General features: G+C 37.4%; 1 protein-coding gene across 1 annotated transcript in view; it reads left to right on the top strand.

Moving 5' to 3' along the window:
• Positions 1–27,468, top strand: part of LOC128017570 (fucolectin-like) — a 376,457-nt gene that overhangs the window by 145,470 nt on the left and 203,519 nt on the right. Inside the window, exons 3-4 of the mRNA XM_052602975.1 lie at positions 7,868–8,007; positions 11,240–11,322. Of these exons, the coding sequence (XP_052458935.1) occupies positions 7,868–8,007; positions 11,240–11,322 (223 nt within the window). The remainder of the gene's footprint in view (positions 1–7,867; positions 8,008–11,239; positions 11,323–27,468) is intronic.

The following is a 27,468-nucleotide window of genomic DNA, read 5'->3' as shown; positions in this document are numbered from 1 at the left end:
GTTGTTCTAGTGCTCAGTGCTCTGTAGCGTCGACCAGATGGCAACAGTTCAAAGAGGGAGTGTGCTGGATGTGAGGGGTCCAAAGTGATTTTGACAGCCCTTTTTCTCACTCTGGATAAGTACAGTTCTTGAATAGATGGGAGAGTTGAACCGATGATTCGCTCAGCAGTCCGGACTACCCTCTGTAGTCTTCTGAGGTCAGATTTAGAAGCTGAGCTGAACCAGACAGTTACTGAAGTGCAGAGGATGGATTCAATGATGGTGGAGTAGAACTGTTTCAGCAGCTCCTGTGGCAGGTTAAACTTCCTCAGCTGGCGGAGGAAGTACAACCTTTGCTGGGCCTTTTTCTCTTGGAGTCAATGTGAATGTCCCACTTCAGGTCCTGAGAGATGGTGGTTCCCAGGAACCTGAATGACTCCACTGCAGTCACAGTGCTGTTCATGATGGTGAGTGGGGGGAGTGCAGGGGGGTCTCTCCTGAAGTCCACGATCATCTCCACTGTTTTGAGCGTGTTAAGCTCCAGGTTGTTGAGACTGCACCAGACAGCCAGCTCTTTTACCTCCTGTCTGTAAGCAGACTCGTCACCGTCCTGAATGAGGCCGATGAGTGTGGTGTCGTCTGCAAACTTCAGGAGCTTGACAGAGGGGTCCTTAGATGTGCAATCGTTGGTGTACAGGGAGAAGAGCAGTGGGGAGAGAACGCAGCCCTGGGGAGCTCCGGTGCTGATTGTACGGGTGCTGGATGTGTATTTTCCCAGCCTCACTAGCTGCTGCCTGTCTGTCGATATGCCTCACCTCCATGCCACAAAGGATTCCGTCATGCCCAATTTGAGAAGCACAGAGCGACGACTGGCAAAGGATCCTGTGAAGGCAGTTACATACAATGAAGAGATCAAGAAACTGGAGAATTCTGGTTATGTAGTTAAGCTCACTATGGACTGTGAGACCACTGGAGGAGAATCGTGGTTTATTCCCCACCACATGGTTCAACATAATGGAAAAAACCGTGTTGTGTTCAACTGCTCCTTTGAACACAAAGGTCAAAACCTGAACCACTACCTCCTTGCCGGATCTGCTCTCAGCCCTTCCCTTTTGGGAGTTCTGTTGCGCTTCAGGGAGTATACTGTTGCAGTAAGTGGAGATATAAAGGCTATATTTCATCAGGTCCGCCTACTGCCTGATGACAAACATCTCCTCCGCTTTGTCTGGCGTGATCTTGAACCTAGTAACCCTCCCAGCATTTATGAGTGGCAAGTGTTGCCTTTTGGCACAACCTGCAGCCCCTGCTGTGCCATTTATGCTGTACAGCGCCATGCTTTGGAGAACACGCAACCAGATAACACCCTCAGATCAACAGTTGAACATAACTTTTATGTAGACAACTGCCTCAAGAGTGTAAGGTTCCCAGATGATGCCAAACAGTTGGTGGATGGTTTGCGTAGCCTTCTTAGTAGTGGTGGGTTTGAAATTCGTCAATGGGCCTGCAACATGCCAAATGTCATTGATCACTTTCCTAAAGAGGCTCGTTCAGACAGCATTGAGCTTTGGCTATCACATGACCAGGTCGAACCACAGGAATCCACTCTTGGGTTGAGATGGAATTATGATGTAGACATCCTCGGTTACAAACACCGCCCAGTACCAAAAACCACACCCACTCTGCGGCACATTTATAAGGTCATGGCAAGCCAATATGACCCTCTGGGATTTATTCTGCCTTTCACCTCCCGTGCTAAAATTCTGATCCAACAGTTGTGGAACAAACAAAGAGATTGGGACGACCCCCTGTTGCCAACAGACCTATTGAAAGCCTGGAACGAGTGGGAGAATGAGCTCCCCATCCTTTCTGAAGTTACACTTCCACGTTGCTATGTTTCAGCAGATATGGACAAACCCAATGTCACAAGACAAATTCATATCTTCTGTGATGCTTCAGAACAAGCGTATGGTTCTGTGGCATACCTCATAACTGAAAATGAACAGGGCAAAATTCAGCTTGCATTCCTGATGGCCAGATCTAAAGTTGCCCCCAAACACAAACAAACTGTTCCAAGACTTGAGCTATGTGCAGCTCTTATTGCTGCCCAACTTTCAAAGCTACTAGAAAACGAACTCACAATTGAAATCAACCGAGTGGTCCTGTGGTCCGATTCGACCACAGTTCTTTCATAGATAAAATCTGACCAACATGAATGGCGATATGTAGATTCTCCTAGAAACCCTGCAGATGATCTCACAAGGGGGCACAGCTTAATAGAGCTTACAACACCAAACAGATGGAGTCAAGGCTTACCATTCTTACTACAAGCTGAATCTGAGTGGCCAGCTAGGCCAATCTTCAAAACCCCTGATGATGAGGGGGAAAAGAGGAAAAGTGTATTCTGTGGTGTCTCAAGAATGTCCAATCACGTAGAAACCAATGAGTACAGTTCCTGGAAAGACCTAGTTGGAGCCACAGTCCAGCACAGTCAAAGTGACTCAAACCAATCCAGCTCACCTACAGCTAAAGATTATGTGATGGCAGAAAATCTCATCTTTCAAAATATTCAACGAAACCGCTTCCCTGAGGAATATGAACAACTGAGAGCTGGTAAGCCTGTCTCCACCACATGTGTGGAGAAATGTGTGGATACACCGAGGTCGTGAGGCAGTTCGAAAATCCCAACATAACTGTATGGAATGTCGTAAGTGGACGGCAAAATCTGAGGTCCCCCTCTACCTCAAGTGACATACCCTGCTAACGAACTCATTGGACGACGCCGATGGAGACAAAGCCAAGTCCTCACTGATCATTTCTGGTCAAGCTTTGTGAGACACTACTTGCCTAACCTCCAGCTGCGACACAAATGGCATGCAGAGAAAAAAAACCTTGCAGTTGGAACTGTCGTAATGTTGGTTGACCCTCAACTACGACGGGCCCTCTGGTTAATCGGGAGAGTGGTCAGGACATTCCCTGGAGCAGATGGACAAGTAAGGTCTGTAGAGGTCCAAGTTAAGGGTCGACTATATACACGGCCTGTTACCCGTCTCATTAACCTACCAGAGATTGCTGAGGAAAATGACACCAACGTCAAACTCAAAGACTCTTAACTTAGATTGAGAAACAAATATGCCCTGCATATTTGGGGGCGGCAGTGTTAAGGAGGTCTAACCAATCAGAGTCCACTTTATGGATGAAGTTGGAAAAGGACGATAGGTGGCGAGCTAGAAACTTCCCGACATCTCTTGTCAGCGAGCGGAGTGAAGAGAATGAACGCATGTTCCTGAGTTCCTGATATTAATCTTTGGAGTTTGCCTACTTTGTGTGCATTTATGCAAAAATGTAAGTCTATATACTTCTATGTGATACTTAATATAGTTATCCCGCCCTGTTATGGCTTTATTTGAAAGACATTAGCGAGATGTCTGTCTCCTCAGAGTTCTGAACTCACGCTGAAGTAGTTAAACATAACAGTTTATGCATATAAAGTTATTTATTTACTTCATTCCTTATGTATCATTGTTTGGTACATCATAATTCAGTTAATAAGTGTTTAGATGTTGATTTTATCATATTCTCGGTAATCCCGTTCATAGACGATGATTACTCATCACTTTATAATAAGCCCTATTCGGATGGGACTAGTTTTACAGGGGGTCGTTAGAGAAATCTGCTTTTCACAGACGTACTTGGTGATTTTAATCCCGTCCGAATCTGCCACGTCTGTGTTTTTCTCACACAACCTCTGTGATAATTCCAGAGCAAATTACCTACCGTTTTTCAGCAAACACAGTGATCCTCTGAGAAAACTATTCCCGTCCGAATGCGAATGTCTGTGATTGCCGGTGATATTTTATTTCACAACGCGTTTCCTTGTGTGTTTTGGCCAACGTGAATTACCGTAGATGCTCTCACCGCGCGGATGTTTGATATATTTGCTTAGCGGCAAATAAATAATAATAAAAAAATAATACAAATAATAAAATCAAGAGCAAGATCGCGTAAACTGTTAATACCGGCTATTGTGATATCAGCATCAGGTAAGATTACTCACGTTCATTTATGTACTCAGTTACATAATGTTTTAATTACATTTAATAAAAAAAGGAAAACAAGTTAAACTAAAGGAAACACACATTAACATGGTTTTGCTATACTAGCCATTTAGTATTTATTGCGTAATAATACTAAGGCATTCATTCTGAATGAATGCAATGCACCAGAGCGCGTGATCTCTGTGACGCCCAGATGCACAAATCAGACCCTCCCACCTCTGTAATAAACGCGGAGATACTAGTCCCGTCCAAATTGGTACATGAAAATCACAGACGTCAGGTGGTAAGAATCGAAACTCAAACGTAGTTTAGAAAACTAGTCCCTTCCGAATAGTGCTATAGACACAGAAAATTTGCTAATTACTGTTATACATGCTGAATGTGCCATCTAGAGTGCAATTTAAGTATTGCAGTTAACTAGGAATTGTATTGGATGTGAATATCATGTATATATGTTGTAATTATATTATAGTAATAGGTTATTTATTTGTTTATTTCAGACCACACACACACATTTACTACAGTAAAGTCAGAATGTTCTGAATCCTGTGCCATGTTTTTACTGACACCCTGGGGGGAGCACAATCTCCTGATTAGCCCAATAGTTCAAACTTCCCTACATATATATTCAGTTTAAGCCTTAACACATATTTTTAATGTTTCGTGACTTACCACACAAAAGAAGATTTCACAAAAGTATCTCTCTGAACATAACAGCTTAAAGTGGTGCTTTTATCTGTGTTTGAGGCTAAACAAAAAGATCTTTATGATGTGACAGGTCTTTGTTTGAGCTTTGAGCAGATGATGGACTCATGTGGAGCTCCTGATTTACATCCTGCTTGAGATCATTCAAATACACACAAATCAACATGGAAATTATCAGCGATGATGGAGTAGAAATCAGGAGATTAACTAAAGTTGTGTAGGTTCATCCGGAGCTGTTATAACTAACACACAGTACATGTAGAGATTAAAGGCATTTGTCCAGATTTTATCACTGGACAAACACAAAATGAACTTTGTACAGCTGTACTTTCACACTATGTTCCTGATGATTTATATAGTTATGAGAATTTCCATTGGCCCATCCCTATTGTAATGAATTTCTATTGAGTTTTACCTATTCTATAAGATTTACCTCAGAAATCTATCTCTTTGTCTGTGAATCTTCAAAGATTGAAAATTTTTCCACCAGAGACAGTGACAAGTGGGGTGGGGCTGAGAGCCGGGGGAACAGAGCGAGGCCAGTGGAGTAATTGGAAATGAGCGACACCTGCTCCACTCACCGGTCTTGCGTCACGAGATCGGGAAGATACAAAATATGAGTGACAAAAGTGAAGAACAAGAGAGGACCAGGCCAGGAAGTTTGTGTCGTTACAGAGACCAAAACACAATCTCCTGGAAGCACCTGACAGAGCAAGGAGAATAATTGGTCATTGTAAACAAATGTTGATCACAGGCAACATTGTTGTTTGTCTAGATGTTGTTGACAATCTGTCTGATAAACAAACATTCAAGACAGAATAAATCTGTAAACATCACAGAATTTAAGAAATGCTGTAATCAGCTGAACATTTATGTTCTATTAAACTATTAACGATTTATCCAAGTATTTTAATGAAACTTTAAGGTGAAACTTTCCAAGCGAGATAATGTATCTTTCTCTTCTATATTATTAATTTAAGTTCCAGTCTTTCCAGTCCTTCCTGTCCACATCTTAATTTGCATCTTGCCAGATTTGTTTAGTAAATAAGACTTGACCTGAGAGGTGTGCTAAGAATAGCAATTCTGGAGGACCTATAATGTATGAATTATATTTAGCAAGCTGCCAGTCAGAATTTCCAAAGGGTGGAGACTCAAGCTGCTAAGAGAAACACAAGTAAAAGAAGAGATTGATGCCCTTGTCATATCTGACCATCACATGTATCTGGTTAATGGTCTTTAACAAACAAGATGGAGGAACTCTCTTATCTGTTCTTACTTTTGGGTAAGTATAAATAACAGGCATCAGTCAGATGATGTACAATTATAGATGCTGTTTAGAATTTTTTTAAAAGAATCAAATGCAACAAAACATGTTCCACATCCCAGAAAGCAATGGAAATATTTTGTTTTTGTAACAGGTGTCTTTTCCATTCAGGGGAGTTCAGTAAACTTGAAAGGTAAAAAGTAGTAACTAATGTCCCATTAGTTAACATGCATTAAATAACATTAACCAATACACAACTTATAGTATTTATTAATCATTGTTAGTGTTGGTTAATTAAATAAAACTGCTTGTAGTTAGTTAATGTAAGTGCAGATCCATTAAAATATTAACTTCATATTTTATTGTAGTAGTAAAGGGAATTGAGAGTTTTGGACTGGAATTTTATATCTAACCCCAAATGGAATGTACTGGAACTTCACACATTTGAGTCTTGATCCTCTGTCTCTTTAAATGTTTTTCAGAGAATTTGGCATTAAAAGGAACGGCTGTACAGTCATCCACATTTTACACCTGTAGAGCTGCAAAGGCTATCGATGGCGTCAGATATTCTCCTTCAGGTAGACCCTATCCAGACGAAACCTATACATACTGTTCCCACACAGCATACGAGCTCAACCCATGGTGGAGGCTGGACCTGCTGAATTATTACTACATTTACAAAGTGACCGTCACCAACAGAGGTGACGGCTGGCTGGATGAAACGTCTGGAGCAGAAATCCGCATCGGAAACTCTCTGGAAAACAACGGCAACAATAATCCAAGGTGAAGTTTGTGAAAACAGTTATGAACATGCCAGGAGAACCCGATTTGAGCAGGGCTGTTTCCCAAAAGCTTCGTAAGTCTAAGAAGTTCATAAAACGATCATAGACTGATCTTAATATTACGCTTTGTTTCCCAAAAGCATCATAACTTAAGTAGCACTTGAAAATCATCGTAGATCTATGAGTGCTCTGGAGTAATCGTAAAGCCCTAAGTGCCTCATAAGAAGAACGAATTATGCAGTCACATGCAGGACAATCAGCAGATTACACCTTTAACTTGATTCAAGTGCAATGTGGTTATATATAAGGATTTGATTGTGCTTTATTGTACACTTTATAACAAGTTTTCTTTATTTTTTTATAAATTAATTAAAAAGTGCAGGGGAAATTAGAAATACACACTTGAATTAAATGACTGAAAAACAACAACAACAACAACAAATAATTAAAAAAAGAATAAAAGATGTAGGAAATGCTTCAAAGACTCGGGGGGAAATATCTCAATGACTTGGTGAAGCGCACAAAAACTAGCCATGTGTTAGACCTGGAAATAACATCTCACTCTCTCTCTCTCTCTTTACTGTATATGAATAAATTAATTTAAATAAATGTTTGCATTTAGCAGACGCTTTTATCCAAAGCGAATTACAGTAAATTCAGGCTAACATTTTTTACATAACATAATATGTATACAACATATCATATATTATTATGTAAAGTATTATATTGTAGACTATAATACGATATAATATAATATTGTATTATAGTTATTATATCCAAGTTGTCTGTCTGGAACGCAGCAATAGGTTAATGTCAATAAACGATCGTGTACTACAATTAAGAGTCATTTTATATGGCGACATTTCAGAAATTGACAAACCGATAGCGACTCCTGAGTAGCACTTAAAGCACAACTACGTGCGGTTTCTTTATGTGCATTGTTGGGAAACACATGTGAAACAATAACAAACTATCGTAAAATTACTCATAGAAAACGTTCTTAAGCTCTAAGATCAATCATTATCGGGAAACTCGGCCCAGGTCAGCTGATTGTCTCATGGTTTCTCTCTTTCTCTCTGTAGATGTGGTGTCACTTCACTTGTCCCAGCAGGCAGTTCTGTCAGTTTCTCTTGTGGAGGAATGGAAGGTCGTTATGTGAACATGTACATTCCTAACATCCAGGCGATTCTCACGCTGTGTGAGGTGGAGGTTTATGGAACAGGTCATTTCTAACACCTCATTCTAGATTGTTAAAGTGCTGTAACATTAGTGAAATTTCACATGGGAAAAAAAATAGTTCCATTGTCAGCAGTGTAAAGATGTACAAAGTACAGCTCACAAAGATATCACTTTCAACCCCAGTATCTTTCGGTTGGTCAAATTTGCATGATCAACTTGAACATGCAGTGAAATCGGTGTGGGGAATTGTTTTGCCCTCATGGGAAACTCCGGATCACACAGATTATTATTGGAATCTTATTGGACAAATTGGGCAAAATGTACCGTTAATATGAAATTATTTTCTTTACTGATATTTAACAGGCATTTTGACTGTATTTTAAATCATGCTTTGCATTTTGTGTAGAAAATGTCTGTAAACTTCACAAATATTGTCCTGGCAGAAAATTTGTCTACTTTTAAAATGTTTCTACAGATCTTTTCTAAGCTATCAATAATTATGGGTACAAACTAATAACAAGACATATCATAAATGAACCGTTATTATTGAACCATTGCAGTTAGCAAATGTTGATTCACATGTGATGTGTGTACTGCTAGACACCTCTCTCCAGGCTGAGGTGCTGCTTGACTGGCAAGTGATTAGATAATGATTGTTTATTTATTTATTTAAAAGGGACAGTGCATATGAATGAACATAGCTTTTCAGTAATGTACATATGCCAAAGTTAGCCCCCAGGCTATTTTACATTTGTAGTCCCATGCGAGGTCTTCAACAACACCTAGTAACACAGCTAAACATTTAATTTAAACATGATTTGACTTAATTTAAAAGACACTACATTTAACAACAACATATAAGAAATGCCGCAGTTAGCAAACATGGCATCTAATATGGCATACTCCTACTACGACGGACACACACATATACACATACAAAGTAAAGTGCTATTAGATGCTGCCAAGTGCTTGATCTAGTTTGGTATACATACATACACTTATAAAGTAATAAAATGAACCATACCCATTTATCTAAATTACAACAAATATCATTAGTGGGCACATACTTGATTTGTTTTAAGCCAGTGATTAAGTTGGTTTTTAAAACTGGGCAAAGTCGGGCTTTCTCTCACAGCAACCAGTAATTTGTTCCAGATCTCTATCCCCTTAATTTATAGTACATATTGTCTGAATGCTGTATGTCTGTGAGGCACCACACAATCACCTCTCGTGCAAGCCCTGGTTACACTTCTGCCTCCGCCTGTTGTTTTCACTTTAATGTAATCACTTAGTGGTGATGGGGCAAGACCATGTAAGATCTTATATATAGCACAGGCATACTTGAGCTTTAAGAAATTTGCAAAGCTTAGTAGGTTATATTTTTGTAATATTAAGCAGTGATGATATGAGAGTGGTTTCTGGTCTAAAATTTTTAGAGCTTGTTTGAAAAGTGACTCCATTTTTTTGAGCGTTGTTGCGTTTGTGAGTGACCAGTTTGTAAAACCATATTCAATATGAGAAAGGATCATAGAGTGAAGAAACATTCTGGCTACTTTATATGACAGAGATGGTCTAATATATCTAAAGTTAGCAAGATTAAATTTAACAGTTTTTGATAAGTTTTTAATATGATTTTTAAAAGATAGTGTTGGATCTAATACAATGCCAAGTTATTTATCTGTAGTTCTTCTCGGTTTAAAAATATATTTGAGCGAGTCATTTCAATCTGCCGCTTAGAAAACATCATACAAACAGTTTTTTTAGGGTTCAGTAGTAGACATGATTTAATGAGCCACTCCTGTACACGGCTCAATGCAGATGTAAGTGACTGAGAGGCTTCTTGAACAGTTTTTGCATGTGTAAAAATTACTGCGTCATCTGCATACATTAATATATTGATGTTTTGGCACACTGTAGGCAGGTCATTAATGTATAAAGAAAAAAAATAATAGGTGCAAGTATGGAGCCTTGAGGAACCTCTATTGGATATTTTAAATAGGGAGATTTAATGTTGTCAGTAGAGACACAATGTATTCTATTGGCTAAGTGATGATGAACTAATCATTTACAAAACATGACTTTATGTTCAAAAATGATTATTAAGTAACATGCCAATGACTTACAAATCTGTTGTAAGTTATCTTTAAAAAAAGCATTTTGTGAAATAAGCAACAAGTACTTAGTAGATGATTAAGAAGTTACTAATTAATATATTATTAATCACTTATTATTCATCAAAAGTTAACATTGTACTATTATTTAACAGTGTTAAAATACTCTGTGTGTAAGAGAAGTTATCTTGAGTGGAGGGTAAAACCGGTTCACATTATCACTAGATCCCACACACTCCATACAGAACACAAGTCTGTGCTGATGAGAGAAATGTTTAGCACAACACACTGGTTTAATTATTTCATAAAGCTATCTATTTTAAAAATAAATTACGACAGATTTGTAAATTGTTAGCATGTTACTTAATAATCATTTGTGAACATGTGAACATTACATGTTTTGTAAATGATTAGTTAATCTTCATCTTATCACTTGTAAATTATTTACAACAATCTAACAAATTAAAATATTAACATACAACTTATTAATCATTTGTGAACGCATAGTCATGTTTTGTATATGATTAGTTCATCATTAACTGATTACTTGTAAATGAATTAACAAAACATACACAAACTTTTTAGAATGTCACTTATAAATGTTTTGAAAATGATTAGTTCATCATTAACTAATCACTAATACATGTTCCATGTAATACATGGAAGGAAGGTAAAAATAATAATTAGTATGTTGTTGGTTTCATTGCTCTGTGAAGTCGCGAAGGTAAAGTTGCAGATCTTTACACTGGTGATCTTCAAACAAAGAGGTTGAACACGAGGACTGAATACTTCTGCAAATGCTTCCGCGTCAGTGCACAGACACCCTAGTTGTAGAGCCCTATTAAATCAGTTTTGTTTATTCGCAAAATGTTCTCCAAAATATATATTTTATAACAAATTTAAACAGTTTCCATTAAAATTTCACAGAATTAAATTTTTTACATTTTATTTCATTAATATTCTTAACTAAAAAGATTATGCTTATACAATTCAACAAAAATTGAATACCTCAAACTAAAATCTCAGGTGCAGATATAAGTAACTGCTTAAGATTTTTGTTCAAAGGGATTTGGTTGACCAAACGTTTATGAATTTCTGATTTATGTGTTCATAAAGCAAGATATAGTGAAAGTGAGTAACATATATGATATGTTTCTCCCACAGTCAAGAAGCAGGTGATCCGAGTCCAGGTGAAAGCTGCTGAGAATGTGGATGAAGCTGAACTGAAGGAGCTCGTCTTAAACAAGGTGGATTTTATATTACTCATCTGACTAAAATTAATTGTTGATCATACAGAAAACACAAATGTTTAGACATCAGTCTACAAACACGATTCCAAAAAAGTTGGGACACTGTACAAATTGTGAGTAAAAAAGGAATGGAATAATTTACAAATCCCATAAACTTATATTTTATTCACAAAAGAATATAGATAACATATAAAATGTTGAAAGTGAGACATTTTGAAATGTCATGCCAAATATTGGCTAATTTTGGATTTCATGAGAGCTACAAGTTGTTATCAGCGCTCAGTTCAGCAGCCTGCATCTCTGATGGTATGGGGTTGGATGAGTGTGTGTGGCATGGACAGCTTACACATCTGGAAAGACACTATCAATGCTGAAAGGTATATCCAAGTTCTAGAACAACATATGTTGGATGGGAACATTGTCTCTTTCAGGGAAGTCCAACATGACAATGTCAAACCACATATTGCATCAATTACAACATCATGGCTACGTAGAATAAGGATACGGGTACTGAAATTGCCAGCCTGCAGAACAGATCTTTCACCCATAGAAAACATTTGGTTCATCATAAAGAGGAAGATGTGACAAAGAAGACCTAAGACAGTTGAGCAACTAGAAGCCTGTATTAGACAAGAATGGGACAACATTCCAATTCCTAAACTTGAGTGACTTGTCTCCTCAGTCCCCAGACGTTTGCAGACTGTTATAAAAAGAAGAGGGGATGCCACACAGTGCTAAACATGGCCTTGTCCCAACTTTTTTGAGATGTGTTGATGCCGTGAAATTTAAAATCGACGTATTTTTCCCTTAAAATTATACATTTTCTCAGTTTAAACATTTGATATGTCATTCTGTTTTTATCCACAATTTGTAAGTTGTCCCAACTTATTGGGAATCGGGTTGTAAAAAAAACAAAACCCACCTCAGTCAGTCTTTATGTAGAGACAAAACACAATGTTTTGTGTTTGGATCTTTGACAAATTCTGATATTTTTGTAAGATTTGTAAAGTAATAGATGTTAATTTTGAGTTGAAATGCCTCAAACTTGTCTGTGTGGGATTTATCCACTGAGTAACTGAAGACTGTTTCTGTGTTTAGTTAAATCAGACGCTGAGCGATCAGAACGTCATACTGACATGGAGGACGCAACCCAACGGGAAAGTCTTCCAGAAGAACAGGACTGTACTGAAACAATCACCTGTTTGTTCTTTGAAGTGAAATGTTATTTAATGCAATTCATTCTTAGATATCTGAATTATTACATTAGATTATTGCATTAGAAAATGTATAGTAATTTCTCAAAAATATTTACATATATTCATTTTTTAATTATTCATTTAGTTGATAGATATGTACACCTAAATATGACCGAAAAATGGAAGAATGTTTTAGCATTGTAGTTTAACTGCTACATGTGCCTCCTTTAACAATATATAAAGGTGTTTGGGAGGATTAAAATAAATGCATAACATTTTTCTCACAAGCAAAAAGCACCAACCTATTAAACACTTTTCAACACTTAAAGGGATCATGACATGAGAAATCAAGTTTGCCTTCCATTTGTACCATTTTGTATGGTTTTTACATTGTAAAAAATTCAAATCAATAAGAAGCAGGCTATTTTCTAATAACAGTTTTGATAACAGATAACAGTTTTGCATAGTAAACTACCTAATCAGGACATATCAAGCAATCTATAACAAAGCAATAGTGACACATAGTACGACTGTATATATATATATATATATTTTTTTTTTTGCTGTGCCATTCCTGTCGTATCCAATATAGATGGCAGAGTTGCTTTTTAAAAGGGCTGGGTATCATGTTCGATACTTTTTAGGCACAGAACGAATTGCCTCGATACTGAGTATAAAAATGCATCTTGTCCTTGAGATCTATATATCATAATAACGCAGCAAAAATATGTTATTTGTAGCATTTTTACTTAAAAAAAAAATAAATATATAAATATATATAAAAATATATATATATATATCAAGCTAATCGGTACAGTATGGTACACTATTTCAAATTCATCTCGTTGTCTGACAACAGATAGAACTAAAAATGAACTAAAACTATAAATGAAATTCTTTTATTTTAAATTTAAATATAAAAACAGTGTGTGAGTACTGAGAGAAGGAGAGAAACAAACAAATGTTAAAGACTAACACTACGTAGAATGCAAATATGATGAAATTATGTCATGAAAATGGTTATGCTTATTAGCCTATCACATCATTTAGCACATTCTGCAACTTTTTGAGCAGCATTAACTACTTTCCTTTGAAAGAAGTTGGCAACAGTGGTTCAGATGTGTTTGGATCTCGATCTTTCAAGAAAGCAAATCTTCAGGAGCAGAACTGATCATTCTGAGCTCCTGCTGCCTTCAGCTTCCATCATGCTGTTCAGGCAACAGACTTCAATTTTTTATTTTTTTATATAACCTTTATTTAACCAGGAAAGGTCCCATTATGTTACAATAACTCTACTCCCAGGGAGTCCTGACCAAGACAGATAAAGAAAAATGTGCTGTAGAGGATGAAAAGATAGGATGCAGGTTAGCAAGATTGTGTTGTGTCTGTGTGTGACATTAAAGCACTGTAGAGAGACAACCGGAATGTTATGGAGACACATCACAGAGGCGGAAAAAAAGAGGACAGGAAAGCAGAGTGTCTAAAGGGAAGATAAAAATAATACTTAGTGTGCTGGCGGTTTCATTGCTCTGTAAAGTTGCAGGTCTTTACAGTGGTCGGTCTTCATGAGGAGGCTGAACACGAGGCCTGAATGCTTCTGCGTCAGTGCACAGACATCAAATTAATACACAGTCTAATACACTAAAGTGAAAACAGCTGTGGCCGCCTTCTAATAAGCACAGCCAATAGTCTATAGCAGGGCAATTGCTCAAATCGAAACTACAGTTTGCACTTTAGTACAGGAAGGGAGCAATGCAAATAAAACAGACTCCTTCTTAGCTGATAGCAATTATTATTACCAGTAAGTGCAATCAAAAATATAAACTACAGTGAAAATAAAAAGAAATAGGTAGAAAAGTTCAGAATACAGCACGACTGGTCTTCAACAAGCCCAAAAGAACCAATGTTACACTTCTCCTTGCACTGGTTACAGGTTGCGGCTCGCATCAAGTTCAAGACATTAATGCTTGCACATAGAACAGCCACAGGCTCAGCACATGCCTACTTCCACTCATTATTATGTATCTACATCCCCTCCAGAAGTCTGAGATCCGCTAGTGAGTGACGTTTCATGGTACCATCACAGAGAGGCTTAAAATAACTTTCCAGAACATTCTCGTTCACTGTTTGTGGCTGGTGGAATGATCTTCCCATCCCTATCCTGCTGAATCCCTGACAATTTTCAAGCGACAGCTGAAAACTGATCTCTTACTAGACTTCATTGTTAAAAAATGTTCTCATTCTTTTTTTTATTATTATTTCTCTCTCTAGCTTGTACTTATTTGAACAATATCTAAAACTTGGTATTACAAGCACCTCCTGTGTCTGTTTCCTCTTTAAGAAGAACTGCTTTATGTATCCTCCAATTGTATGTCGCTTTGGATGAAAGCGTCTGCAAAATGAATAAATGTAAATGTAAAACTAAATATTCCTTCCTAGCAGCAAGTAATAATTTAAACATCAGGGCCAGTATTCATAAAGAATCTTACTGCAAAAAGTAGCTCTTAGTGACAAAATTCTAAGAAAATTCTTGGAAATGTGGGTGTTCACTCTTAAAATTAAAGAAAAAATCCTAGTAAAGAAAAAAGTAATTCAGAAAGCATCTTAACCCTTAAAAGAGGTCTTAAGGTCAAACTTGTTAGGAGCACAGACAAGGACTTTTAAGAGGCTTAAGAGTTTCTTTAGCAGAGGAGAAAATGGCTGAGAGACAGAAGAAATGTGTTGCAGACAATAGATGACAGTGAGTTAATAAGACGCTTTTCCACTGGACATTCCCACCTTGCAGGCTCAAAAAACTGCATTTATGAATATAGCAGGCTTATAGGTGCGCACAAGCAGGGGGAATGAACCGTTAATTTTCCTTTAAGAATGGCATTGTGTTCATCCACTAACTGGGCTAACAGTAAACACTGTTCCTCTGTCCAGTTTGGCTTTCTCGCCCTTCTTGGTTTTGATTCCATGTTTGATACATTAAAACTAACATTCAAACCGCCACTTAAATAGGACAGCAATAAAAAAAAAACTATAACTTTAATAATTATAATTTTTTTAATTTTATTATTATTACTATGAAAAAAATATTTAATTGATGAAATGATACTCTAAATATTAAACTAAAACTGCCAGTAGGTGGTGGTAAATGTCTTAATGATTTAAGTCATCGAGTCATTTATTCATTCGTTTGATTCGTTCAAATGGCTGATTCATTCAGGAGTGAAGTAAATGGTTCTTTATGAATTGTTCATTGAATCATTAGGCTTGTTTGACTAGTCATCAATCGACTGAATGAAATTGCAGATGATCCACAAAGCCTGGGGCGGAGCAAGTGTGTTAAATGTGTTAATAATTTTAACACATTATTTTTCTCCACAATTAATTAATCTAATTAATGCAAGAAATTACCAGCCCCAACAAAATATGTGTTGCTGAAAAAAAAAAACAAAAAAAAAAAAAGTTTTTTTGCTGCCAACTACACAGTTTACGCTATTATGATCTACAAGTGAGATGTGATGTTAATAATACTAATAAATAAAATAAATATAAAATGCTGTTCACAACCCATTTTACATCCACAGTCTGATGCATTTTCAAGTAAATCATGTTCTTCAGTGAAACAAAAACAGGGTGGGATTATCCACATAGAATTAATTTGTGGTTAAAAAAATACTATAAGAGTGCAAGTTACTACATTTGAAGAAATTGCTTAAAAAAGTAATTTTTAATCTTCCCCAGTTTAGAGGCCCGATGAGTCGTCTAGAGGGCGCCATGTCTGATCTTTTGCTTATTGAACTCAACTACGTAAAGCCGTCCTCAGTCGTGTTCCTGAAGATCCCCAATATTTGATTATGATTGGATCTCTACCTTTCAAGAAAGCAGATCTTCAGGAGCAGGACTGATCATTCTGTGCTCCTGCTTTCATCATGCTGTTCAGGCTATACACTTCATTCAATGATTAGGAAATAACCGTGAGCTGGAATTCTAACTTGTCCTTATCCAGCTACGGCAGACTGCATGGAGAACAGTGGCATCCCATAATGCAATGCACTCGACCTGACCTTCCATTTCCAGAGGGACTGTGTAAATCACAAGTCATTTCAATTGTTTCTTAAGCTCCACATGGAGCAGGTTGCATAAACATAGCCATAAGAGAAGTGGTTATGAACAAAGGCGGAGTTTATCTGCGTCTGGAGAGAGTCGGTGCTGCGGATCATTTCATAAAGCTAACAGATATAACACCAGCATTAAAAACGTTTAGAATAAGTTGAGCTCAAAACTCACTTTCAGTCAGTAGCGAGTGTTTGAAATAACTAGGTCCAATGTGAATAAATCAGATATCAGCTTCTTATTCTCTATCACAATCGTGTATTTATTTAGTAACTTATTTTATCTGTGGTAAGTCTCGTCTCGAGAGTTTAGCTCCGTGTAGTCTATGTCATAAAAAATATATACATTTCTTGTTCGGAAGCTTTTAGAAAAATATAGAAATGTTCAATCTTTCAAAAATGCTATGTATATAGGCTATTGTGACTACAACGAAACAGAATCCACTTAATAAGCAAGCTATGTTCATACCGCTTTATTTCTGTGTGACTAATTTTAAATCCTGATAAAGTAATTCATTATGATTCATGTATCACTTGTTATAGTAAAACATTGATGCTTTTGGATTTAAATATTTAACAAAGCATGCAAACAAGTCTGAGTCTAAGAATTAGCCTGACCAACTAAAGTCAGTGGGGAAAGGCTGTTGCATAAAATAAGTCCATGGTTGTCTTTAGTAAGACGGTCTTATTAAAATAAGTCTGTAATACCATGGTGATGCCTCTATAGTTCTCTACAGCAGTGGTTCTCAACCACATTCCTGGAGGAACCCCAACACTGCTCATTTTGCATGTCATTTTTGTCTGACACACCCATTTCAAGTCTGTGAGTCTCTACTAATGAGCAGGTGACCTGAATCTGTGCCAGAAGGATGTGTCGTTTTATTTAAAATCAAAGCTAAATACATGTAGAAACAGCGCATCCTTGTGTCGCGCAGATGACATAGAATAGCAAAAGCAGCATATGGTGATATGAAGAGACACAGAGGAGACCGTTGACAAAGGAATTATTGAATAAAGTCATTATTTTTGTTTTCTTCGCTTCCAAAAAGTGTTGCTGTCACTTCATATAACTCAGATTGCACGTAAGATGGAGTATTCTGACGATGACTTCCATACCTTTCATGGACCTCTAGGTTTTCATCCAAAATATCTTAAATTGTGTTCTGAAGATGAAAGGAGATTTTACGGGTTTGGGACGACATGGGGGTAAGTGATTAATGACAAAATTTTCATTTTGGGATGGAGTATCCCTTTAAGGAGATATGCTAAATGTGCAGTAGGTTGTGTTCAGGGGTGACCCTGAATAGTTGACAATTCAATGCTTCGATTATAGGAGCCTGAATCGATTACCAATCTTACAGTTGAATATTCGTGGGGTGCTATTGATTATGCCATTTTGACAATATAGGGGAGCTCAAATGTCTGATGTCACATAGAACTACCAGTTTTCTCCCAATAAGTTAATATACAGCCAATTATGATAAAGCTGTAAATAAGAATTTGAAAAAGAAAGAAGCTTCAAATATTTTAAAGTGTGTGAATTCATCGAATCACCCCTATAGATTTATGTTTCACTTTCCATTTAATCCATGACCAACAGAGGAACATCTTGGCGGCAGGGATTTAAAACTTTAGCAAGACTCAAACTGACACAGGCAGAGACTGGATTCGATCAGGTAGGGTACAAGTGATTTCAAAACATTTCAGCCAGTTTTTATATATAAAGTGGCTTTTGTTATAACCTTGCTCTCGGGACATGCATCTATCTGGGAACCACCGTGTGGGAACAGATGCTTCCTTGCTGCCCTTTTTTCCAATCATTTTCTGAGGAACTCAAAAAAGTGTTTAATCGCGCTGCTTCTCTCCCATAAGGTTTTTTATTTCTGCAGTCATATGGGAGATTGAGTCGAAGGTCAGCACAGCCTCTCGAGGGATAATATCCCTGTCCGGGTGCCCACCGGGTAGTTTGTTTGTGCCAGAGGGTTTAAGGTCCCACATTTCAATAGATTTTGTTTCAGGTCTTCCACCCTCATAGGGAAACATGGTGGTTTTGACCATGGTGGACCGGTTCTCGAAGGCAACTCATTTAATTCCTCTGCCTATATTACTGTCTGCCAGAGAAACAGTGGTTGCTGTCATTGACCACGTTTTTCGCCATACATGGCCTCCCGATGGATGTGGTCTCTGACAGGGGGCTTCAGTTTGTCTACAAATTTTGGAGAGAGTTTTGTAAAGTGTTGGGGGTGACTGTTAGTCTTTCTTCCTGGTTTCATCCCCAGAGTAATGGCCAGATGGAGAGGGTCAACCAAGATTTAGAACGAATGTTGCGATGTTTGGCTTTTCAGAACCCTTCGTCTTGGAGCCAGCAGCTCTCGTGGGCTGAGTATGCACATAAATTGTTACCGGTCTCAGCTATGGAATTATCGCCTTTTGAGTGTAGTTTAGGGTACGCATTTGACCAGAGGTGCTGACCCAATCCATCAGTAATAAGCTTGCTCCCAAAATTATTGGCCCATTTACGATCAACAAAATTGTTAGTTCGGTGGCAGTCTGCCTCAAAATTCCTCTGGCATATAGGAGAATTAATTTAATAATAGTTAAATTAATGCAATGTTTGTATACAATTATCTTTAAGTGAATTTAATAGATTTGAAATGTATTTAAGTGAATATTAAGGTAGTTCTGTTTAAATAATTTAAAGATAAAAAAGTATCCATTAAGCCCAGCCAGACTTTTTGCATTTAATGATGTGTATCTTATCATAGATAGATAGACTGATAGATAGATAGGCAAGGCAAGTTTATTTATATAGCACATTTAGTACACAATGGTAATTCAAAGTGCTTTACATAAAAGAAAGTAAAATAATAATGAAGAAAAATAATAACACAAATAAAACAAGCAATTTTAAAACTTTTAAAATTATTAAAATTGTACTTATTTAAAATGAATTTAAAACAGTTAGAAAAAGATTTTACATTAAAAAAAAAACAGTGAAAATATAATGCAATCAGTTCGGACATTGCACAGTGCTCATTCAATAAATGCACAGCTAAACAGATGAGTTTTGAGTCTAGATTTAAATGTGACTAGTGTTTTAGCACATCTGATCTCTTCTGGAAGCTGATTACAACTGCGGGCAGCATAGTAACTGAAGGAGGACTCCCCTTGTTTTGTGTGAACCCTTGGTATTTCTAACTGACTCGATCCTAGTGATCTGAGTGCTCTGTAAGATTTATATTCAGTGAACATATCTGCAATGTATTTCAGTCCTAGGTCATTTAGTGACTTATATACAAGTAAAGGTGAGGAGACCATTAAGTGAGTGAGTGAGTTTTAAGTGACGTGACATACAGCCAAGTATGGTTACCCATACTCAGAATTTGTGCTCTGCATTTAACCCATCCAAAGTGCACACACACACAGCAGTGAACACACACACACACACTGTGAACACACACCCGGAGCAGTGGGCAGCCATTTTTATGCTGCGGCACCCGGGGAGCAGTTTGGGTTCGGTGCCTTGCTCAAGGACACCTAATTCGTGGTATTGCCAGCCCAAGACTCGAACCCACAACCCTAGGGTTACAAGCCAAACTCTCTAACCACTAGGCCACGACTTCTCAATTAAAATAGTCCAGCCTGCTGGTGATAAAGGCATGAACAAGTTTCTCCAAGTCTTGGCTGGAAACAAAACATCTAATTGTTGCAATGTTTTTAGATGATAGTATGCTGAATTAGTTACTGCTTTTTCTCGATTTCTCTTCTGTACATGAGAATGTCCTCTCTGATCTTAGGCAGAGCAGTTCTGAGGACTGTAGTTCAGGTATTAATCTTAGTATGGAAGAGGTTCGTCAGCAGTTAAGGCATATTAAACCAAATAAGGCAGAAGGCCCCGATGGTGTACATCCACGTACTTTAAAAGTGTGTGCTGATCAGCTATGTTCTGTCCTTCATTCACTGTTTTCTTTGTCTCTGTCCTCTGCTAAAATACAGGTTATGTGGAAAACATCTTGCCTTATTCCTATTCCTAAAAAAGCCAAGGTCAAAATAGTCTTGCTAATCTGAGGCCTATAGCTCTGACATCACACATTATGAAATGTTTCGAGAGGGCTGTACTTGATCATCTGACTAGGCAGGTGTCTGTTTTTCAGGATCCCTTGCAATTTGCATATAGGAAGGATGTGGGGGTAGATGATGCACTATTATTTATGTTACATAATATTTACAGTCATCTCGAATCTGCTAGTTCTGTTAGAATCATGTTTTTTTTTTTCAAGTGCTTTTAATACCATACAGCCACATATTTTAGCTAACAAATTACTTAATTTTAAATTGCATAATACAACTATTGCCTGGATTTTAGATTATCTGTTATTACGACCACAGTTTTTTAGGTTTTGTAACAAAGAGTCTGACATTATTTTAACTAATACTGGAGCACCTCAGGGCACAGTTCTATCTCCCTTTTTATTTACACTTTACACTGCGGACTATAGGCATAGTCAGTCATCCTGTCTGGTACAAAAATTCTCTGACGACACTGCCTTAGTAGGTCTACTGAATCAGGGGGATGACCTTGCTTATAGAAGGGAGGTTCAGTCTTTTTCTAGCTGGTGTGAGTCAAACTTTCTAAAACTAAATATAGGGAAGACTAAAGAACTTGTGATTGATTTTAGAAATAAAACGGAGAAAGTCCTCCCAGTCACAATTAATGGACAGCCGATTGAAATTGTTCAGTCATATAAATTTTATATATATATTTTCAAAGTATAAAAACATTTACTTTACCATTTTGTGAGACTTGCCCCTCAATTATGCAGACATCATCTATAAATAAACACAAGATAATTGTCTAATGTACTAAACAATGGATACATAGCATTACTGAACCACTCTAATACAGTCAACCTGTGGCGCTGCGTTAACGCCATGCAGGACATTACAGGTATGAACCCAGAAAAAAAAAAAAAGTTTTTACTTATAAAAAAACAGTTACTTTACCATCTTTTTCATCGATCAGATGGGCTGCCACGACAAATAAAAAAACAATTAAATGAAAATTATTTTCTGTTGTGAAATGATCCATGTATAAACATTGTTCAAAACCACGAAGAGGAAATGTGTGAACAAAGACATGTGCCACTTTTTAAATGAGTGTGTCTACTTTTATCACCTCTGAGATCTCCTTAAGGTATAGCCATACACATCTCTTATAAATATTGGCTTGATAAACATAAAATTTTTCTGGATAAAATAATATATTAAAGGTAATGAGAATACCCAACAAAATATTTGTTTTCATATTGAATATTATACTTCAAACTTGAATATCGCAATTCTCATGAAGGGTGTAATTTTATAAAATAATCTATGGTATGGATGAGAGCTATGGTATAGATCCTCACTCTGAAGCTGTGAAAGCACTATCAACTCTCTTATTAATATTAGTTTGATAAACGTTTACATTTTAAGGTTAAAAAAAAAACGTATTTAAGGTAGTGAGAATACCTAACAAAATATTTGTTTTCGTATTGAATATTATTCTTCAAACCATGAATATCACAATTCTCACAAAGGGTGTAATTTATAAGATAAACACTAGAGGGAATCCGAGCTCTATGATATAGATCCTCACTCTGAAGCTGTGAAAACACTATCAGCAGCATATTCCTTTGTCTGCCAAAATAAAACATATGCCCTGTCATGACACGTGATTAATGACTCACCTATTGCCACCCCTTAAGTCTAAATGTAATGTCGGGGCTACAGGGTACAGGCTAAGGCTAAGGCAGATTAAACTGACATGGCTAAAACATAGAACGTGTCTCAGGTGTTCTCCATACATCACATCGAAACATGATGTCAGAAGTAAAGTTCTGAAGAAAATAAAGTGACGGACAGTGTAATGAAGATGGAAGGATTAAAGCCACCTGCAGGACTTGATTTACTGCACGGTAATTTGTCGGAAAACTGGCAGAGATTTCAACAAAAATTTGAGCTGTATCTAAATGCAACTGGAAGCGCTAGCAAAACTAGCCAAGGTAAAGTCCTCAATATTTCTTCATGTAGCCGTAGAAAAAGCGTTTGAAGTGTATAATACCTTCACGTTTGAAAAACACGATGATAAACAAAATCTGTCTAAAATAATGGAGAAATTTGAAGAGTACTGTAACCCGAAGAAGAAAATGACCTTCGAGAGATATAAGTTTTTCACGTGTGTGGAAAGGGACATGCCAATTAGCCAATATATTACCGAACTAAAGCTAAAGGCAAAATCATGCGAGTTTGGACTGTTGCAGGAATCTCTGATAAGAAATCGAGTGTGTGGAATCACGTCAGATGCCAGAGAGAGAGACTTTTAAGAGAAGTTTACATTAGTCTTGAAAAAACTTCCCAGCTGTGTATCGCGTCAGAAATGACAAAAGCTCAGATGAAGCAAATGAATGACAAAGATCAAAACGCACATGCCATTGCACGTGAAAGCAAGCACGTTGATGCAATGAAAAATAAGCACTTTTAATTGCAAAATATGTGGAAAGGAGCATGCATCACGCAATTGCCTCGCATATGTCAAACAATGCAAGAACTGTGATAAAATGAATCACTTTGCTAAGATGTGAGATGAGAGATGAATGGACAGTTGACTTGAAGTATAATATGGTTAAATGTAAAAAGAAAACTCTGGAGTTCCTTGTGGTGAAATCAGATGCTTTACCAATATTAGGAATTAATGCATGTGAACAAATGGGGCTCATACGGAGAGTGATGGAATTGAGCAAAAGTGACAAGATGGATATTTTCACAGAGTATGCTGATGTATTTGAAGGCATAGGTTGCCTGGAGGGCGAACACACGATCCGAATAGATAAATGTTCATCCACACAGGACAATTCCAGTGACCCTGAGAGAAAACCTTAAAAAAAAGAGTTGAACAGAATGGAAAAACTAAAAGTAATAGAAAGGATTGAAGAGCCCATACAGTGGGTAAACCCCATAGTGATTGTGGAAAAGTCTAATGGGAAATTAAGAATATGTTTAGACCCCCAAGATCTCAACACAGCGGTAATGAGAGAACACTACCAGTTACCAACAGTAGAAGAAATAACAAGCAGACTCTCAAAAGCAAAATGCTTTACAGTGCTTTACGGGTTTTTGGCAACTCAAATTAGATGAGGCCAGCTCTCGCTTTTGTACATTCAACACACCTTTTGGCCTCTTCAGATTCCTCTGAATCCCTTTTGGGGTCAACTCAGCTCCAGAAGTTTTCCACAGGACGGTGAAACAACTTTTTGAAGGAATTGAAGGTGTTGAGACATACATTGAGGATCTTTTGATCTGGGGAGAAACAAAAGCACAGCATTATTACAGACTGAGGCAAGTGCTAGAGAGCAAGGGTCAAGAACTTCAAGCTGAATGAGGAAAAATGCAAGATAGGCCTAGAGGAAATCAAGTATCTCGGTCACATCTTCGCAAAGGAGGGTTTGGTACAGGGAAGAGGTACAGCACCTGGCCACATGGTGCGCTGACAATAACCTGCTCCTTAACACCAGTAAGACAAAGGAGCTAATTGTGAACTCAAGCATGAACCCATCCACATTGATGGGATGGTTGTTGAGCATGTCTCCAGCTTCAAGTTCCTGGGAACCACCATCTCAGAGGACCTGTCCTGGACCACAGACACCTCCAGCCTGGTCAAGAAGGCTCACCAGCACCTCTTCTTCATCAGAACACTGAAGAAGAACCAGCTGTCTTTGGTCATCCTGGTGAAGTTTTACCGGTGTGTGATCGAGAGCATCCTGACCAGTTGCATCACAGTCTGGTATGGCAACTGCTCAGTGGCTGACCTCAAGGCACTGCAGAGGGTGGTGAAAACCACCCAGCGCATCACAGGGACACCACTTCCTTCTATTGAGGACATCCAGAGGAAACGGGTCTACGTCAAGCTCAAAGCATTCTCATGGACTCCTCTCACCCTGACAATGGACTATTTAGCCTCCTGCCCTTCAGGAGGCGCATCAGGAGCCTCCGGACAAGGACCACAAGATTCAGGAACAGCTTTTTCCCTACAGCTCTCTCCTTGCTGAACTCTGCCCTCTGAGAAACAGCCCCCCCCCACACACACACACAAACACCATACACACAGACTCCTCGCCCCTCCTCATCACTACATCTGGTTTACATACTAGCAAAAACAGTTAACTTATTACTTACACTGCTGTCTGTTCATCCAGAATACTGAGTAGTCCATTTGCACACAGAAATATTTTTTCTATGCACTTTTTTTCTGTCCATTGTACTAGTGTAAATGATGTTCCTAGTTTCTGCTTATAGTGTACATACACGTATTACATAATCCTGTAATACGTAAAATCTACATAAAATCTACATAAAATCTGTGAATTATGTCCTTAGTACTGCCTTATTTGTATATTTATTGTACATTTGTAACATATTGTAGACACCGTATATCCTGTACTTACTGCTTATTGCACTTCTGGATAGATGCTAATTGCTTTTTGTTGCCTTGTAACTTACATGTGTAATGACAATAAAGGTTAATCTAATCTAATCTAAAATGGAGTCATTCATTTGAAAAGTATATATATATATATATATATATATATGTATGTATAATCAACTCATTATTGATTGATTTTTATTTTATTTTATAAGCCGCTCAGTTCCAGTATCAGTAGGTGTGTCGAGAGACACTGACCACTGCTGGACATATGGAGGAGCAGCAGGTAAAAATAAATGGAGGCACGAAACTACTACTGGACAACTCTGAATATGAATGCAAGTGAATATGAATGCAATTTAAGATCTTTTCAGCCATAAGACCATTGCAATGTATGTCTGTCCTACTGGGTTCAGATGATCTGTAGAGCATGAGTTATATGGACTACTACTATTATTCTTTAATATTATAATTCTGGGTTGATAATTTAATAATACTTCTTTGCTCAGAGGTGTCCAGAGTAAATTATTGTAACGATCTGTAACGACTGGGACACAGGAGACGAGAGATCCAAAAGCAGTGTGAGTTTAATGGGTAATCCAAAATCAGAATCAAACAAGCAGGGGGTCAAAACCAAAAATCAGTCCAAAACACAAACAAACAGGATCTCAAAAAACTAGGAACGCGAGGAAACCAGGTGACGGAAAATAAGGACTCCATCAAACAAACAGAAACAGACCGGTTTAAATAGGCAGGGAAATGACTATGAAGTGAAGACACCTGAGTGCAATTAACAGGAGTGCAATTACTGTGATGAAGGGACAAGGCCTTGTGGGAATTGTAGTGCCTGCGGTGAGGTGCCTAAGGGGAAGTGAGACCACTAGTGGAGACCCAGGGAAACACAGAACAGACACCGTGACAATGATGACACAAGTTTTCCTGACTGAAATTTTCTCTTTATGTGTTTAGTTCATTCATATCATGTAAAGCAGACAGTGACAAATGAGCTCTGGGTTTATGTAATGCTGTTAGCAGATCAGATGATGTTTTATTAACCAGTAGATTTTGTACTGCAGTCGTAACAATGACAAACACAGTGTTCATGCATTTGTTAGGCTAATGATGCCTGTCAGCACTGAAAAATCAAAGAAAGGAGTTATTTGCATGGAGAGTCCTGTTTTCATTGACCAATGTTCAGGATGAAGATTCATTTGAGCTGGGATCTGCAATGTATTTTCTAACACGTATCGACCGAACTTTATTATTTTTATATTATAAATTAACTAGTTTAGTTACATTTATATTTTACAATAGTATAATTTTATTAATGCATTTCATTTGAGATTTTGTACTGATATCAGTGAAAGGTAATCATAAAGCAGTTCATGAGAATTTGTCATTGTTTTTTCAAACTGTCAAAATGTTTATTTCTTTACTACTGTGTCTTCATTTTATTAATATTGTTCACACACACACACACACACACACATATATATATATATATACACACACACAGTACAGACCAAAAGTTTGGAAACATTGCTATTTTTTATGTTTTTGAAATAAGTTTCTTCTGCTAATCAAGCCTGCATTTACTTGATCAAAAATACAGAAAAAAATGAAATATTGTGATATATTATTACAATTTAAAATAATTGTTTTTAAATGTGTTATACTTTAAATTATCATTTATTTCTGTGATGCAAAGCTGAATTTTTAGGATCATTATCACATGATCCTTTAGAAATCATTCTAATATGATGATTCATTATCAAAGTTGAAAACAGTTCTGCTGCTTAATATTTTTTCAGAACATGTGACACTTTTTTAGGATACTTTGATGAATAAAAAGTAAAAAAAAAAGAAAAAAAAGAAAGAAGCTATGTTTTTAAAATATAAATATTTTGTAATAACAATATACACTACTGGTCAGCAGTGTTGTGGGTAACGCGTTACAAAGTAACGCGTTAGAGTACTCTAATTACTTTTTCCCTGAAATGTGTAACTTAACGCGTTAGTTTCGTGCGTAAGTAATCAGTAACTTCGTTATTTTATTTTTTAAAGTAATCCGTTATTTTAAGGAAAGGAAAATCCCGACTGCAGCCTGCTTTTTGTCAGACAGTAGTCCTAGGTCTACTGTGCCACCTGCGGATGTATCAGCGGAGCCGAAGCTCTGTGATCGTAAAGTAAATGGCTGTGATACGTCTGTGCCCTGCGCCTGACCCTGTGTGTGTGGGGTTTTTTTTTCGAACTCCCGGCAAGATAGCAGAGAGGACAGCGTTTGGTTTATGGAAGTACGCACATTATTTTCAATTTGTCAACGAAAAAGAAAAGAACATAACGGTAAAATGCACACTGCGTTGGTGAAAAGCTTCCGTCGAAC

Source organism: Carassius gibelio, chromosome A7 (assembly GCF_023724105.1).
Source record: "Carassius gibelio isolate Cgi1373 ecotype wild population from Czech Republic chromosome A7, carGib1.2-hapl.c, whole genome shotgun sequence".
NCBI classification, from domain to species: Eukaryota; Metazoa; Chordata; class Actinopteri; order Cypriniformes; family Cyprinidae; genus Carassius; species Carassius gibelio.
The sequence above is the reverse complement of the archived record's forward strand: the minus strand, read 5'-3'. Positions and strand labels throughout refer to the sequence as shown.